An 18,936-nucleotide genomic window follows, 5' to 3' on the forward strand; every position below is an offset into this window, starting at 1 on the left:
AAGTGCAGTAAGGAGTTGCAGTAGGTTGGCTTCCTGTATATATTAGAGAAAAACTCCCCCCTAGTAGAATCTTTAGTCAACTTGATGTCTAAGTAATCAATTTCTAGTTCTGAGAAATTAGATGTAAATTTCAAAAACATAGTAGTGCCATTAATAGAAGTAACGAAATTCTTAGCAGACTTACTATCTCCATCAAACAGAATGAAGATGTCGTCCAAGTATCTAGTGTAAAACTTGATTGGACTCATACGTTCGGCGTCATTGAATATGAAGGTTTTCTCCCAATATGCCATGAAAAGGTTTGCAACACTAGCCCCGCATAGAGACCCCATTGCCACTCCCTGTTTCTGTATATAGTATTTACCATTAAAGGTAAAAAAATTGGATGTTAAAATGATGTCAAGCAATTGGGAGATGACTTCAATTTCTTTTCTCGGGGCATTCAATTCAATTAGCATAAGGGTAATCCATTCTATCGCTTCAGTATGGGGTATTGATGTATAAAGATCAATGACGTCGATAGTAAGGAGATTATATGAAACACTAAATTCTACTTTATGTATTTTCTCCAAGAAAGACCAAGAGTCTTTGCAAATTTGAGTAACTTCCTTCAAGTATTTACTCAAAATGTTGTCGACCAATTGAGCACAAGGGTATGTGAGGGAGATGCGGCTATCAATAAGAGCTCGAAAGGGTGGGTTATACAAGTCTTTATGAATCTTGGGTATACCAAAAATCACTGGAGTTTTTGACATAATGATATCTATGTAGTTGTACGTGTCCAAATCAATATTCCCACTCAAGTATAAGTCCCTAAAATATCCTCTATTCCTAGAGTGTGAGGTGTTCATTTCACTCAAAGATGAGGGGCTATAAGCAGGACCTTCCAAGATAGACTCCATCTTGTCAACATATTTATAGTTGTCAAAAATGACAAGGCCACCACCCTTGTCCAGTTTAAGGACCCTAACTGGAGCTCTACACAGTTGTTCGAGAGCCAATAATTGCTCTTCAGTAGTATTATATTTTAAATGGGTGTTCTGTGAGACAGTTGAACTAAGCATAAATCTAAGATCAAGTTCACAAATTTTTTCAAAAAGAAACAAACCTGTATGTAATGGTGGGTTAAAGGTGCTTGCTAGTTTTAACTTATCATGACTAACAGGGACACTGTTATTAAATAACAATTTCAAATTCAGTTTTCTAACAAAGCATTTCAGGTCAATTAAAGTCTTGACCAGGTTACATCTTGAAGCAGGAACAAAGGAGTAACCAAATGCCAAAAGTTCAATAAAATTTGAATCTACTTGAAAAGTAGAAAAATTGTATATGGTAAAATCACCTTTAGCATTGGTTAAAATCTTTAGATCACCAAAGGAATTTGAAGTAGCAGGACCCCTTAGGTTTACTTCCGGTTGTTCCAATTCTTCTTGGGGAAGGGCCGGGAGTTCGTTTTCCCTAAAAAATGGTCCGAAGAGTAATTATCCCTCTGGTTGTTATTAATATGAGACTGATGACTTCTTGTGTTGTGAATTTTTGGTCTTGTGCTCCGCTGAGGTGCACTAGTCACTTGGTATACTTCTTTGTTGCCCTGAGCTGCTCCTTCTGGTTATCCAGGGCAATTGGTCTCGTTAAGGCCATCTCCCCCTATGTTGACCCCCCTATGTTGACTTGTGTTGTGTTGGTAGAAACAGTTAACCTTGGGTATGCTGAGTTATTTGAATAGCTCAGTCTGTCCCTTGTTAATTTCTTATTTTTATTTACTTTGAATTTTTCCAAAAGCCCATCAATACTTGAAAAAATTCGTGAATAATCATATCTGTATCTATCAAAGTTCAGATTTTGCTTCAAACTACTGTCCAAGTTGTTGACTTCGTCAATAAGAAGAGCTATCTGGATGTTGTAATGCTTGATAATCAAATCTAGTAGTTGACTCCCTTGGTTTTCAAAGAGCAAAACCAAGTCAGTACAAAAATCTATGCTGTTAAACAGGCCCGTTGGGCAAAATGTGGATCGTAAACCTTTAGGTATTATTTTTTCTTTTAAACACTGCTGAAGGTAGGCAACTTCAAGTTGAAGCTTTTTCAACTTCAATAGTTTAGTATCGAAAGTTTTGAGGGTAGCAGTTATAGAGTTGTCATTATTTATTGCTTCCTGTAGCCCCCTAGCCGGTTGCTCCTGGTCATCACCAAATAAAAGGTTGTTTATATTGTGGACCCAAACGCCGCAATTAGGAACCCCAATAAGCCCTGGGGGCATTGGTAGTTGTGATGTCATAGGTTGTAATCCATTCGGCAGTATAGTCGGTCTGTTAGATGCAGTATCGTATGAAAGTGTTGGTGTGTCTTGACTATTAGACCGTTGTCCTAGTGGGATAAAAAACGTACTCATTTCTGAGCTTGTTTCTATCGTATTTTCAAGTGAGCCAGTCCGTAACCCTTGAGGCAATAAAGCCTGAGAAACTGCTTCAGGGAAATGCGCTTTGAAACCGGCACTAACGCGTTTGTCAAGCGCGTCAAGTTTGCTGGTGAAACTGTCCATTCTTGATGTCAGCGCACGGATTAAAATTGTTAGCTCACTTTGTTCTTCTTTGTTGGTGTTACCCTTTGTAGAAAAAAATCACTGGACTCACAGGACTCGAAGGGCTGCCATTCGCCATACTTTCAAAACGCACAAACTAAAAAACCAGAGAAAAAACACACTAAGCAGGCACCTTGAAGTAGCAAGTCCGGAACACAAGTTCAATATAGTCTTAAATAAGTTGCGTCTTCATATAAAACGGGTCACCAAAACACTGTAGTTAACTTGTAAACCACAAACAAAGATGCGAGAGCTAAAGTTCTTAACGCAAGATTTAATAAACAAGAAAATACAGGCGTTTTCGCTGAAGCCACTATAATAGTTAAAGAGCAACTGCGTAATTTAAATATAACCAAAATGCTACAAATAAAAATTTTTTGATGGTAAACATATTAATTTTTATTTGTAGCATTTTGGTTATATTTAAATTACGCAGTTGCTCTTTAACTATTATAGTTTAGTTGTCATTAAGACTTATGTTTAAGTGCTTTTTATGCACTCAGTTAAGGTATGTGATGTTTGAGTGCTTTTTTGTTGTTTCATTGTAGTTGCAGATTTTGTTTTTGCATACATTATTAGTTTTTAAATCATATACATTGACTGTTTTATACACATATATTTTTTATCTGTAATGGTTCTACAGTTTTCTAGTGGATTAAGTGTTGTATTATTTTAAGTGGTGTGTCCTTTTATTATTGCTGTTAGCAATTAGTATCACGCATTGACGTGATTTTAAAAGCACAGGCTTTGACGCTCTTTTTTTCAAAATTAACCTCTGAAGAAGCTGCAGCTGTGGCTTCAGCGAAAACGCCTGTATTTCACGACTTTAATTGACCTGAAATGCTTTGTTAGAAAACTGAATTTGAAATTGTTATTTAATAACAGTGTCCCTGTTAGTCATGATAAGTTAAAACTAGCAAGCACCTTTAACCCACCATTACATACAGGTTTGTTTCTTTTTGAAAAAATTTGTGAACTTGATCTTAGATTTATGCTTAGTTCAACTGTCTCACAGAACACCCATTTAAAATATAATGCTACTGAAGAGCAATTATTGGCTCTCGAACAACTGTGTAGAGCTCCAGTTAGGGTCCTTAAACCGGACAAGGGTGGTGGCCTTGTCATTTTTGACAACTATAAATATGTTGACAAGATGGAGTCTATCTTGGAAGGTCCTGCTTATAGCCCCTCATCTTTGAGTGAAATGAACACCTCACACTCTAGGAATAGAGGATATTTTAGGGACTTATACTTGAGTGGGAATATTGATTTGGACACGTACAACTACATAGATATCATTATGTCAAAAACTCCAGTGATTTTTGGTATACCCAAGATTCATAAAGACTTGTATAACCCACCCTTTCGAGCTCTTATTGATAGCCGCATCTCCCTCACATACCCTTGTGCTCAATTGGTCGACAACATTTTGAGTAAATACTTGAAGGAAGTTACTCAAATTTGCAAAGACTCTTGGTCTTTCTTGGAGAAAATACATAAAGTAGAATTTAGTGTTTCATATAATCTCCTTACTATCGACGTCATTGATCTTTATACATCAATACCCCATACTGAAGCGATAGAATGGATTACCCTTATGCTAACTGAATTGAATGCCCCGAGAAAAGAAATTGAAGTCATCTCCCAATTGCTTGACATCATTTTAACATCCAATTTTTTTACCTTTAATGGTAAATACTATATACAGAAACAGGGAGTGGCAATGGGGTCTCCATGCGGGGCTAGTGTTGCAAACCTTTTCATGGCATATTGGGAGAAAACCTTCATATTCAATGACGCCGAACGTATGAGTCCAATCAAGTTTTACACTAGATACTTGGACGACATCTTCATTCTGTTTGATGGAGATAGTAAGTCTGCTAAGAATTTCGTAACTTCTATTAATGGCACTACTATGTTTTTGAAATTTACATCTAATTTCTCAGAACTAGAAATTGATTACTTAGACATCAAGTTGACTAAAGATTCTACTAGGGGGGAGTTTTTCTCTAATATATACAGGAAGCCAACCTACTGCAACTCCTTACTGCACTTCAAAAGTTGTCACCCCTTCAAGCAAAAGAAAGCCATCATTAAGGGGCAAATCATTCGGGCATCTAGAATGTGCAGTAGAGAGGAATTGTTTCTGGGAGAATGTGAGACTTTTAAAAACATGTTCACTAACAGAGGCTACCCGATTGTTTTATTTAATGAGATCTTGGAAGAGGTTACTAGTAAAAGACTTAATGGCCAATACCCCCCCCTCCCCTTTTACCACAAAGGCATGATTTAATACTTGACAATGCAGTTGAAATAAACACAAATGCCAGTAATGTGGGTTTAGAAACTGTTTTGTCTAAAACTATTAACACACTTGGTCAAGTCATGGATAGTAGTTTCATCACTACTTTCAGTATAGACTCTAACAGCATACAGTTTATTCTCTATAAAAACTGGTATTTTATTACCAATAACGAACAATTATTGGACAAACTGGGACTAAAACCTAAGATTACATATAGAAGGGGCAATAACTTGAAATCAATGTTGGAAAGATCAAAAGTTTCTAGTTGGGTAACAAAAAATAAAGGATCTTTCCAGTGTGGTGCATGCAATTACTGTCATCTGGTGCGAGTAGCTAACTCTTTCACAATTCGTGAAAGGAAATTTAAAATTAACCATAAACTAAACTGTGAATCCAGATCTATAGTTTATTTAGCTACATGCAACTGCTGCCAAGCCTTCTATATAGGAAAATCTGATAGAAGACTTCGAGACAGGGTATATGAACATTCATATGCCATGAGAAAAAAGAACAAAGAGAATGCTTTAGCTAAACACATACTTAAAAATGAGGGGCACAGCTTTCAGTTTATGGCCATAGACCAAGTTCTTAAACCAGAAAGAGGAGGACCAGTTTCATTAATCTTAGAAAATAGAGAATTAGAATGGCAACTATTATTAGATTCATTTTCCTTTCCAGGTTTAAATGAACATTGCAATATTGCATGCGTACTAAAAATGAAGAGTTATAGACGTTAACTTGTCAACAATGTCATTACTGATTATTAGATTTAGTATCGGTGGACATAATAACTTATTTTTAAAAGTGATACTTTTTCTATTGATGTGTATCATTTTAACTTAATAGTTCTTTAATTGTTGTTTAAGGCTTCACTTGTTTGCGTTATGCACAGCTTTACATATATATATATATATATAAAAAAGACAGATCAATACTAAGACAGTGGCAGTTAGACCGCCATTGTTTTAGACGGTATAACCACTTTATTTTTATTATTATTAAGTCTAATAGGAACACACATTTACTGTCAAAGGTATGAAGTAATGTGTTTCTATATTTAGTCTTTTAATATGTTTACCATCAAAAATTTTTTTATTTGTAGCATTTTGGTTATATTTAAATTACGCAGTTGCTCTTTAACTATTATAGTTTAGTTGTCATTAAGACTTATGTTTAAGTGCTTTTTATGCACTCAGTTAGTTAAGGTATGTGATGTTTGAGTGCTTTTTTGTTGTTTCATTGTAGTTGCAGATTTTGTTTTTGCATACATTATTAGTTTTTAAATGATATACATTGACTGTTTTATACACACATATTTTTATCTGTAATGATTCGACAGTCTTCTAGTGGATTAAGTCTTGTATTATTTTAAGTGGTGTGTCCTTTTATTATTGCTGTTAGCAATTAGTATCACGCATTGACGTGATTTTAAAAGCACAGGCTTTGACGCTCTTTTTTTCAAAATTAACCTTTGAAGAAGCTGCAGCTGTGGCTTCAGCGAAAACGCCTGTATTTTCTTGTTTATTAAATCTTGCGTTAAGAACTTTAGCTCTCGCATCTTTGTTTGTGGTTTACAAGTTAACTACAGAGTTTTGGTGACCCGTTTTATATGAAGACGCAACTTATTTAAGACTATATTGAACTTGTGTTCCGGACTTGCTACTTCAAGGTGCCTGCTTAGTGTGTTTTTTCTCTGTTTTTTTAGTTTGTGCGTTTTGATTATATTAGCAAGTTTCACAGAAAGAGAAACCCCTAAAGGGAGAATCAGAACACAAGTTCTCCTCGGAGTCCGAATCAGAAATCTGAGGAAAAAAAGTCTGTATTCATCCCTGCGTGTTCCTGTTCCAATTCAGAATCCTGAATCTCTTCAGGAAAAGAGGAATCCCTCTTTCCTTTACCAGAAAATACCTTACAAGAAGGATCAACAGCCTGAATTAAACCCCCGAGTCAGGTCCAATAAACTACTCCTACCTAAAAACAATTGAGGAATAGAAGATACAGCCCTGGTTTTCTGTTTCTTTGTGACAGGAAAAGATGAGGTCAACCATGTTACTAATGGCAACAGCCGCTTCCCTGTTGATGGGTACAGCATTCTGAGAACAGGAAACCCTTCCTTTTTCCTTCTCCCATGACTGACAAGAGTGTCTCTCCCTTGCTCACTGAGGAGACCCGAAAAGACGCAGTGGATGTGGCTAATCAGTCCACAGTGGCTGCATGTGCTAAACCAGAGGGATCCGGGGTAGAAGATGAGTGGTCTGAGGTACAACAAATAGCCACAGCAGTCTCTCCCACCTGTGGCTGAGGCAAATTGCGAGCTTGTTGCAGTGGCACAGGCTGTCTGCTTAATTTTTTATTTTGCAGCAGGACGACAGACTGAGACTGGTAGTCTGTTCCATGGTCAAGCCAAAAATGTTGCCTCTTTCCTGGAGAAGACGAGCAGCAAATGCCAGTAAATACTACCAGTCCACAAAAGTTACTGTTCTGACAGAAAGAAAAGTAGTAAAAAGCACTCTTTTTCTTTTGTGGGGCTGGCAAAGTGTTTTAAACACAATTTCATCACAGGAAAAATGTTTTCAGTTACTTTATACTACTTTTCAACTGACGGAAAAAAAGAACGCTCCATTTAAAAGTACATTATAATCTCCAGAGAGTCCGTTAAACAAAACTCTATTAACCCTTAAAATATGTTTCCTGAAGAGGAAAGTAATAAAACAAGAAAATGAAAGCCCCCCCCCCCCCCCACCAAAGGCAACTTACCTGACAAGAAAAAGAAAGTGCAAACTGACTGGTGATCCTCAAAAGCTTCAGAGGAGTGTATTCTGCAGCAACTGTAAAACTCTACATGCCCAAGCTGCCCAAACTTGCCTTTTAGTCAAGCTCATTTTGAGCAGCTTGACAGCTTGGGCATGTAGAAAGTATCTAAAGCTTTGGAAGCTAGCTGTCTGCTATGCCTTTGTCAGGATATAACCCATATAGGTAAGGTTACTGCAGCAATGATCAATACGATGAAGACAGCCTGTTATCAGCTCACGGGTTTACACCTCTGTGTTACACAGTCAGTCAATTTCTGCAACAGAAGTGCTTGAATTCCTATAAAAATGACTACTAAATGATAGGTCAGTCTGGAGAGGGAGGCAAATAAAAAGTATAGCCATGGAATACTATTCCTTGCACATCTGCAAAAACAAGGGTGACGGTCCTAGGTAAAGGAAAGGCTATAGGGGTGACAGCATACTGCTATGCCTAGTGGATTAAAAAAAAAAAATATATATATATATATATATATATATATATATATATATAGCCCAAGTGGAACATAGGAAAACTCATTCAATAGTTTCTTACCTCCAGTGCTTTATTTAGCATCTCTTCTTTGCTGTTACAGTTATTCTCCAACATATCTTCATACAAATCAACAAGGAAGGCAAGTAAATAGGGAGAGCTTCTTGTCTTCTGAAGTTCCAAAATCTTTTCCAGTAGGCCAGGGTAGGCAGAAAAACCTTCTTCTCGCAAAATTCTAAGAGGAAAAATTGTATAATACAATTTTAAACCAGAGAATGGCATTTGTGTTATCGTTTCAAGTAAATTACAAACTGAATAAACTTAAAATGCAGAAAGCAGACATGCAGCACAACAGGAATGACAATGCTGATAAAACAAACAAAGCTATTACATCAAAAATGCTTAAAAAGTGAAACCTGCTGTCACTTTAAATTGTTTGCCTCATTCTTGCAATTTAGATTTGTTTTAATTTTAAATATTTTACTTAAGATATGCAATCAGAATCTGAAGAAATTTCTGAATATAACTAGGGAGATTAAGATGAATTTTTTGCTGATCCAGTTAAGATAAAATTGCAGCTAAAGTTCAAATTTTAAGTGCTTGTTATCCCCTACTGCCTGTCAACCATTAACCAACTGCAATCAAGTGGTCCATTTGCTCCCCTACTAGTGCAAGCCTCAACTGTGGAGGCTGCCAACCAGTTAGCCATCAGGGGGTGTTTTGATTACGATGACCTTACCTTATTATAATCACCCAGGACAACTGCTGCCCAGAGAGCATCTGGCTTCATGCTGGGCAGCATCGCTGGTTAGGTTAGCTGCAGGTTACACCAAGTAAGCGACCTTCCCTCATCCGGTTACAAACACCCTCCAATCCCATCCTTTCAAGTACACATTAGAACATGCGACAATGGATGAGCACTTTCTTGCTATCTCCACATCCAGCTTGGTGGACATGGATATCCTGAGGCAATGTAACAATTGACTTATGTACACTGACAACCACTTAATTCTCAAACAGACAAATACAGTATGTGAGAGATGTAGTTACAAATTGACACTGGAGTTAAGGGTCTCACATACAGACACAAAAAGCAACAAACAGGTTGACTGTAACTTACAAACATCACTCACCACACCCGCAAAGGACTAAAGGCACAGATCCACATACGCAGTGGTGCCCACATGTAACTTACCAAAACCTCAAAGGCCTCTCAGGTGCAGTCCTCAGAAACTCTGCATACACACAAACACAATTCCCATCACAGGTTCATAGGTAGGTACTAGGCTATCGGCCCAAGGGCCTACGTAAGCCTAGCCAACAAGGTTCCCTGGCTTACGCCACCCAAGAAAGTTATTTTCCTGTACCACTGTCGAGCAGAGACACAGAAGTGATCCCCGGCATCAGAACATATAAAGCCACATCTCACTGTGTCTCAACTACTAAGCCCAAAAGGCGAAACACTTCACAATCCAATATTCTGGTCATACGAGATTCTACTGTGAGGCACACTGATGCCCCTCTTATCAAGCTACATAAGAAGAGGGTCAAAGTTAGTTGTTTGTCAGGGGCCAGGATTTACCAGATCACACAAGCACTCAGGTCAGTTACCCCCAAGTACTAGTAAGACTCAATCCACGTGGGCGTGAATGACCAGAGACGTACCTCCTTTGACTATATAGAGAGAGATATGATTGAGCTCTCAGAATAAGTCTCATAGGCAGGTATGAGCCTAGCATTCAGCAGCATTCTACTGTCTCCAAGGATGATGCCACAATACCAGCAGAAAATGATTGACTAAATTGGCTTAGCTACTGGTGTCATTCTAAAGGGGTCCAATACTTGTCAACCTTGGAGGACTTGGTTGACATGTCACTCTGCTTTGCCAAGGATGGTCTTCACCTGTCAAATCTAGGCTTTTGGATACTGGTCAAAACATTGTCCACCTTTACAGTGCCTTTTTTTGGCACTGCCAAACAGACAAACATTTCAACATAAGAGCTACTCAGGAGAAACTAAAGGCGTTACTACTCAATCCTATGAGTCAACAAGAAACTACATTCCCTGGGAGCTCTCCTCACACTAGAGAATGCTGGTATCTGTGCAGTTACTAATCCATGGTTCAAAGCTATGGAAAGCACTTCAGTAAGTGCATTGTTATAATGCCTTTCATACATTCCATCCATCCACTTAACATGAAAGAGCAAAAGGCAGAGGTGTATCTATCTACATAAAGGATAAGCACACCTCAAGGCTGATCAAACAGTATGACATGCTTGAGCTACACCATGTCCATCTAACCATGGGAAAAAGACATTGCCATATTCTTGCTAGCTACAGGTCCCCCACCACAAACCAGGAGTTCACACCAGAAGTTACTAGAATCACTCACTATCCAGCCAGATACCATATTCATGGGTGATTTTCACTAACCCTCCATTATTTGGGAGGCATACTCAACAATTAACATGCAGGCCCCAAAGACTTCTTGACTTTGTAAATTCAAACACCCTGGAGCAGTTAGTCTGCATTCCCACTAGGGGAACAAATATCCCAGACTTGGTACTCACAAATATGGGAGCGTGCTGCAGCCCGCCCCCCCCCCCACAATGTGATGTCTTCACTGGTCTGGTAAGATCAGATCACATAGCAGTCTCCCTGAAAATAAAGACAAAACTAGTCTCCCCAACCCGAAAACTTTTTAAGATCTCTAAGGTAAATTACCCCCTATTAAGGGATGGCATAGCTAGTTTCCCAGTTCCCCCAAATCTAGAAAACACCGAAACCTATGCAGACACATACACAAAAGCTGTTTGATCACATAAACAGTTGCATACACATGGCAGTATCCAGACCAAAATAAATCCAGGCCACCCTGATGGGCCTCTGGTATTAATAGGTTGTACAACAAGAGAAAGAAAATCCTGTTCAGAGGTAAGAGGGAACGTGCACAAAAGAACAAAAAGTCCCTCATTAGTCTAAACAAGAATCAGGGAACTAGTCAAGTATCTGAAAGCAGACAAAGCTACAAATAACCTCTCAAAGCTAAGGATATCCAGAAGGGATTTTTCAGTTATGTCTGCAATCTTAAGGGCAACACCCAACGATTTGTGGTATTAGCTGTAGATGGCAAAACCTACACTCACCGCTGGAAGATACAGCAAATCTGCTGGCCGACAAAATTCATCTCAAATTTCACCTCTCCATCATCTCCTGTCCCCCCCCCCCCCCCAAAAAAAAAAAATACCCTCCACTACTGCACTGCCAATTACCACCAAAGAATAATTGCCACTACTCTCTCTAAATCTAAAAACACAGCTTCAATGAGGCCTGATATGCCACGTTGCCTCAAATAGCTTAAATCAGGACTTATCAGGCCCATTAGGATCTCTAATTAACTACAGCATTCAGACTGGGTTTGCTCTGATACAGTGGTGGATGGCAATACTCATCCCTCTGCATAAAGGGGGACCCATTTACTGACCCAGGAAATTACAGACTCCAGTTTAACTAGTTTTATAAGTAAAGCCATGGAAAGAATAATCAAGAGCCTGATAAATAATGACATAGGAAACCTCCAAACCCTGGACCCAACCCAATTCAGCTTTGTCAAGAGCAGAACATTTATTTTATTTACTTTATTTTACATTTGTTGACCAGAGTGTCCGGCTGAGCTACTGCCCTTTTTCAGCAGAGGCCCAGGGAGAAAAACTCCAAAGATATACAACGCAATAAAATAGCAATACAAATACATTTTAATAAAAATAGCAATAGATAATTTTGGTAGTTAAAATACGTAAGCTACATACATGTACATTGTTGACAGATAATTACTATAAACAAAAAGGAGAATGTTAAACAAGTAGAATGAGTTCTATGTTTTAGTTTAAAAAGGGAGTTGAGTAAATATAAGGTTTTGTATGCAGAGCAGCAGAAACTTAAAATGGTACATAAGAATTTCAGGGAGCAGAGCATAGAAGCAGCTTTGGAGGTTGCATAGGAAGCATAGGATGAAGTAGTTAAGTTTTAGTAAGTTAGTTTGTAGTATAAAAGGTAGGTAATAATCAGGGAGATTACAATGGCAGGACCAGTGTTTTTTTAAGTGGTCTTTGGTTGCTAGCTTAAATTGTATGGGGTGAGTCAGGGACCTTATTTATAGTGGGAGTTTGTTCCATGCAAGTTGCACCCTGTGTTGGATTTGGGTTTGTGGATTTTTAGTAGGTATTGGGTTGAACTTCGGAGAAGTCTGGTAGGGGAGTAGTGAGAGAGGACAGAAGACAGACTTGGACAGAGATCAGGCTGATATAGGATGGAGTGTATGACTTGGAGTTGAGATTGTAGGAACAAATGAGGTAGTTTGGGCCAGTTCAGGTGTTTTAAGGAGAGCCAGTGGTGAGATTTATATGTTTGCTGAGCTGCAAATCTAGCTATTTTGTGGTAGGTTGATTCTAATTTGGTAAGTGGGGAGGAGTTCAGATTTGTGAGTATTCGGGGAACAATAGGTTAAGCATGGTAGAAGGTAGGCATGGGCAAGAAAAATCCTAGCTTTAGTAGTTAGGAATTTGTTGTTTCTGTACAGTAGTCCTAGCATTTGATGGGTTTCTTTGATACAATTGTTGTGAAGATCGAATTTTAGTTGGTCATCAATGACAAGGAGTTTTGTGCTAGTTTCGACTTCTATAGGAGCATTGTTTAGGGACCTTATGGAGAAGGAAAATTTAATGTGGTTTGCAGATTTAGGTAAAGAAAGAGTAGAAATTTTGTTTTCTTAGCGTTGAGGATGAGGTGTGAGCTGACTGTTAGTGCGCCATGTCTCTACTGAGTTGAAAGATCTCTGGGCATTTGTTAGGAGTTCTAATGGGGAATTAGCAATAGTTATTGACTGTAGAGTCATCTGCGTATTGGACAATGTTAGATAGAGGACAAGAGGAGTGGAGTGAGTTGGTGAAGATATTACAGAGTAGAGGTCCAAGAATGGAGCCTTGGGGAACAACTGTTCTTAATGAGAGAGGGGCAGATAGTGCTGAGTCCCATCGTACTGACTACAGCCTATCAGAGAGATAGCTAGAGAACCATGCAACTGTATCAGGGGAGAAGTTTACGTCTACAAGTTTACTAAGTAGCAGTGTGTGTGAGACAGTGTCAAAAGCCTGAGAAATGTCAAGGTATAGACATGATACGAATTTGTGATCATCTTTAGCCAGGGCTAAGGTGTTGAGAAATTATAGTAGAGCTGCGGTTGTACTATGCTTGGGACGGAAGCCATGCTGTGTTGGAGTGAGAAGTTTTTCTTGTAAGAGATAATGCATAACTTGTTTGTGTATACATTTCTCAAGGATTTTGGAGTGGGGAGAGGATAGCGATAGGTCTGAAATTAGATATTTCTGTGGAGTTACCTCCTTTATGAATAGGAAGAGTGTAAAACTGTTTCCAGATAGAAGGAACTTTAGACTCAGAGATGGAGTGATTGATTAGTATAGATACAGGCATAGCAAGGGAGCATGCAGCAATCTGGAAAAAGTAAGAAGGAATATTGTCTGCTGATACAGAGCATAGTTTGAGCTTTGAGAGTAGAGTTCCGATATAGTCAGTGGAGACAGGTTTGAGAGAAAGTTTACTGAGACAGTGGTTGAGGGATGTAAAGGGAGGTTTGAAGTGTTGTTGTTTGAGAGGCTGGGGTTAAATAGTTTGGAAATGGATTTGATAAAGTAGGTGTTGAAGGACTCAGCAGTTTCTTCAGCTGACTTGTCAAGACATACTTTTGGTGAAGTTGGGTTACCTGGATGTAGTATTTGGTTTATAGCATTGCAGAATTTTTTTTGAGCAGATTTTAATGTTTTTGGGGGATTTTTGTCTGATTTCTAAGTTCTTAATACTTTAGGAGGTCAGCTGGAAGTTTGGTTTGTACACATGTTTTCCATGCCCTATCTCTGGATTTCATAAGTGTACGGGTGGTTTTAGTTAGCCGGGGTGAAATGTTTGCCTTTAATCAAACTTTTTTCAGTGGGCCTAGAGAATTTAAAATATTTAGGAAAGTTGAGTTGAAGGCATTTACTGTTTCGCTGAGTGGGAGCTGAGTAAGGAAATTCAGGTTAATTCTTAAGAGGAGGGCTTTAAAAGTGCCTGGGTTAAAGTTTGAAAGTTTGTGCAGGTGATAAGTCATGGCTGGGGAGGTGAGTGATGTATTGTAGCACTTTTATAGGTGAGTGGTCGCTCAGGGCATCAGGTAGAGTTTCAGGGTTATGACATTTGCTGGGCTTAGAAACAAGTATCCAATCTATCAAGGAGCTTGAAGAATGAGAGTTATTAGTATGGGTAGGTTTGGAGATTAGCTGTGTAAATCCATGGAGGTTTATGTATTGTGGAGGGTTTGGATTATTAAGGTTATGACAATTAATGTTTACATCCTCACAAAGGATAGTTTCATTAGGGAAATTTAGGGAGAGATATGACAGTATATTTTCCATTAAGGGGATGTTGTCCCCTGGTGGAATGTATATGGTTACTACTGTGATGGTAGTAAAGACATTGGGTTTAAGGTTTGCTATTAGTATTTCAGCAGGTGTAAAGGAGGGAATTAGTTCTTTAGGAAGGGACAGAGTGAGGTAGTTAAGAGTAAATTAAAGCAACACCTCCACTTTTTTTCTATAAGCGATATTGGCGAAGTATATTATAACCTGGAGTAAGGATGTTTTTATCTTGGTTATGAGGTTTAAGCCAAGTTTCTGTGACAAAGATAATGTCTGGGGTATGAAGAGATACCAAAGCATGAAACTGGCTTAGTTTGTTGAGCATACTTCGAGTATTGATAGAATAGGAGGAGATTTTCTTTTTTGGTATGGATGGTCGATTAGAAATGGGGGGTGGTATTTTGTGGGGTGTTAGGAATAGTGGTAGGACCAGGGTTTGGGTGTATATCACCTGACAAGAGCATAGTCCTTTGGAAGTCATAAGCTTTCATTTTTTTGTGGGTAGTTGTAAAAGTATTTTGTTTTATACTTAGATGTACTATGGTGGAAAGGAGGAGCTTTTATTTTAGGGAGTAGTATATTCACTGGAAGGATAGATGCAGAGATAAGTATGGGTTGCTGATGGTAAAAAAAGCAGCTTTGGTGATGGTAGGTGGGGGCTTTATGTATAAGAGTTAAGAGTGTGTGAGGTGATGTTATGTTGTGTAGGAAGAGCAGTGCAGGAAGAAGTATGACAGGAATGATTAAGTCTGGCATGTTTTAAGAGGAGGAGAGGGTTTTAATAGGGTGAGTTGGTTGAGAGTTTGGAGAGGGGTTGTAAGGTAGAGAGAGAGTTTGCAGTGGGTGTTAGTTTGTGTAACAGGAAGGGGATGAGTTTGACGGTTGGGAGGGACCTGTGGTTAGGTATAAAGGAAATGATATGGTGTGGGGGATGGGAAGGGAGCAAAGTGAGCCCGAGGGACAAAGTACAAAAAAGACAATTAGCCAGTACAATTCAGTGTCTGGGGAAGATAAACAGACAGATTTAAGGGCAATTAGACAAGCTAGATGCCAAGGAAAAAAGGTCTTTTCTTTTTTGTTTTTATTTTTCTTTAAAAACGGGGAGCTGCAGTTCACTGAGAAGTAGGAAAATAATGTAGTTATTCCACGGGCTTTAGAAAGGGACATGCAGTAAGGTAGGAGTCAACAGAGTACTATTTAAAAAGGAATGGAATATGGTATATGCGAATACACTACTGGGGATTCCTATGAAGCAAGGGCAGAAAAGCTAAGTCAAAAGATGCTGCCTTCCTACATCAGGTTTTTTGATTCCTCTGTAATTAAGCAGAAGTGGGAGGGAGGTATGCAGGTTCAATGTGGGGGAGGGAGATAGACACAAGTAATACAAGGTTGTGAGCCGGAAAAACTGGACAAGGTCAGCTTCTAAGAAAACAATCAGGGAAACCAAGCTCAGTCAATTCCAGGTCAGTGTAGTGCAGTATCTTCCTAATTACAAATCTTTGCTACTAATCTAGTACAGTGTTGTGAACAGGACCACCACTTCTATAGGAAAAACTATTGGAAGTATGGGCTGCAGGTACATAGGTAAAACTTTTCCAACAGAAAGAAAGTAGTTTTAAGTACTTGACCTAGGAGTACAACAGGAAGAGAAAAATGGTGGTGGTGGTGGGGGGGAACCAGTAGTGTGTATGCTTACAGTAAAAGGCTATAGCAAAAAGTCTTCAGTTTAGAGGACAGATTAAATACAACTCTAACATACACTAGTGTAGCTGAAAGCACTTTAGTGTTCCATCGACGGTCTCACAGTACAGGGTAACCAGACAGCCTTTGGCTTACTGGAGGTTGGCCAAGACACAGAATAAAACGTTTGCAGGGGGACTGGGAATAAAAAGGAAATGAAGGTAAGTTTTAGGTCTGAAGTTTTAAACAAGCAAGGGGTAAAGCCAAATAACAAAATGCTCCCACGAGCAGGACCCAGCTTAGCTCAACGTACCAAAAGTAGTCACTGTAATGTCAGGTGTAAATCCACACTGAAGCGAAAAAAAGTTGCAGCGTATAAAAAACTCAATAGCTGATTCAAATCCTTTATTTGGACAAAGCGGCAAAACGATAACACATCCAGTACCAAACAAGCGCTTTCGCCTGGTTGTACCAGGCTTTCTCAAGTTAATTTAAACAAAAAAATCTCTTGCCTTTTATATTCCAAAGTTATTAATCACGTGAACTTGTTAACGCTGTTAATTAAAATAATGGGATCTATTTTATACAATCAAGGGAACAATGCCTTAATAAAATGGTGCAGCAGTGTACTAGTTTTTTTTAAAGTGCAATAGTGCGTTGTACAGCCTTGAAAAACAATCTTAAAAAACTATTCTATGAAGGTTAATAAAATTGTATTGTGTTAGGAATGATAACGCCATAATTAAAAACATGATTAAAAATACATCAGTTAAAACATGAATAATTGCAAGTTAGTACTTTATGTTAAAAAGAAACGAAACATTACCTAACTAATGTAACATCTACTGACTTAAAAAATGTAGGAATATAAAATATGAAAGACCTAAAACCATCTACAAAACTGATCAAAAGAATATAAATGTAATTGAAAAATATATTTAAATGTGCTTATATAAATATATTAAGGTGTATTAAAACATGAAAATATGAGAAGTAAATGTCATCTATAAATATATTAATGTAGTTTGTCCCTGTTCATCTTTAGCACACTAGAAAGACTAATAGTATCATTCAAACCCGGGGATTGAGTAACATTTAATTTTATCTGCCAAATCAATTCTCTATTTTCTAACCGGGTCTCCCAGTCACCACCCCTAGGGCCATGGGGAACCTGTTCTACTACAAAAAACTTGAGTTGCATATTAGGGCAGCCCAAAAGATTATTTACCCGCTAGAAAGCTAAAGTTGGTTTCTTTTGGTTATTACACATGCACTACTAAGGGAGTGGTATACCTAGGAGTTTGCATGACCTGTGGCAGTTTCTATATTGGGAAGACCGAGAGGATGCTCAAAAGGAGGATTTATGAGCACCTCTATGATATAGAAAGAAAAAGGGATACTAATGCCTTCTATAAACATCTCAATTCAATTGGTCAAAGTCTGTCTTGCTGCCCTCTCAACGCATAAGGTTCATAGGAGCAGAGATAGACTCAAAATTGATGCGCGTCTTTCTTCCTGCCGAAAGGATCCAAACTTTACAGGGCCAAGTTCAAGCTCTGATCTCGACATCCAAAGCCCCAGCCAGGATGGTTCTACAAGTTTTAGGTTCAATGTCTGCCACGGTTCTTTTAGTTCCTCTGGCAAGATTGCACATGAGGATTCTTCAGTGGCTATTGTCAACTCAATGGTCCTTTCAGGATCTTCCCCTCAATCATCACATCATGATTACGGAAACATGCAAACGGGACCTGCGCTGGTGGCTTCAGACATCCAATCTGAATCCAGGAAGCCCCTTTGTTATTCCCTCTCCAGTGGTTACCCTGACGACAGATGCCTCCCAGATAGAGTGGGGGGGGCATTGTCTGGGCAGGTTAGTTCAGGGCTCCTGGCTTCCAGACGAAGCTCTTCTCCACATCAATGTGTTGGAGATGAGGGCTGTACTTCTATCCCTACAGGCCTTACACAAGTTTCTTCCTCAGGGCATCATCGCCATCCACACAGACAACATGTCGGTGGTCTGGTATCTGAACAAACAAGGAGGGACCAGATCTTACCCCCTTTGCAGAGAGGCCATGAGAGTGTGGGAATGGGCTGTAGCTACCAACCGCTTCTTGGTAGCGACCCACATTCCGGGAAATCAAATATATTGGCAGACAAATTGAGCAGGACAATTCTCTCTCCTCACGAGTGGTCTCTAAACCAAACAGTAGCAGCTCAGGTTTTCAGGAGATGGGGACGCGTGCTGCACCTATTTGCAACTCCACTAAACACCAAGTGCAAAAGGTTCTTCTCCTTGATTCCACATCAGGGAGTACCAGCTATGGATGCTCTAGCACAACCTTGGCCAACAGGGCTAGTTTATGCATTTCCTCCGATTCCACTTCTCTCCAAAGTCATTCAAAAAGCTTCTCAATTGGGGTCCGCAATGATACTGATTGCCCCATATTGGCCTCGTCAGGTATGGTTTCCTTACCTGAAGAAGCATGCGTGGACGATCCGTGGACTTTAGACCTAATTCGGACCTGCTAATTCATCAGTCGGGACATCAGCATCAGTCCCTTCGATCTTTGAAGTTGACAGCTTGGCTCCTCCACTTCCGACTTTAGTCAGAAGTCACAC

General features: G+C 39.0%; 1 protein-coding gene across 2 annotated transcripts in view; it reads right to left on the reverse strand.

The window, feature by feature from the left end:
- Positions 1–18,936, reverse strand: part of FNTA (farnesyltransferase, CAAX box, alpha) — a 761,420-nt gene that overhangs the window by 48,994 nt on the left and 693,490 nt on the right. For both annotated transcript variants that reach the window (XM_044059429.1, XM_044059428.1), the window contains exon 8: positions 8,231–8,402. In XM_044059429.1, coding sequence (XP_043915364.1) covers positions 8,231–8,402 — 172 coding nt within the window. The remainder of the gene's footprint in view (positions 1–8,230; positions 8,403–18,936) is intronic.

The sequence above is a fragment of the Protopterus annectens genome, chromosome 17.part0 (genome assembly GCF_019279795.1).
Source record: "Protopterus annectens isolate FY-2018-M chromosome 17.part0, PAN1.0, whole genome shotgun sequence".
In the NCBI taxonomy this organism is placed as follows: domain Eukaryota; kingdom Metazoa; phylum Chordata; order Ceratodontiformes; family Protopteridae; genus Protopterus; species Protopterus annectens.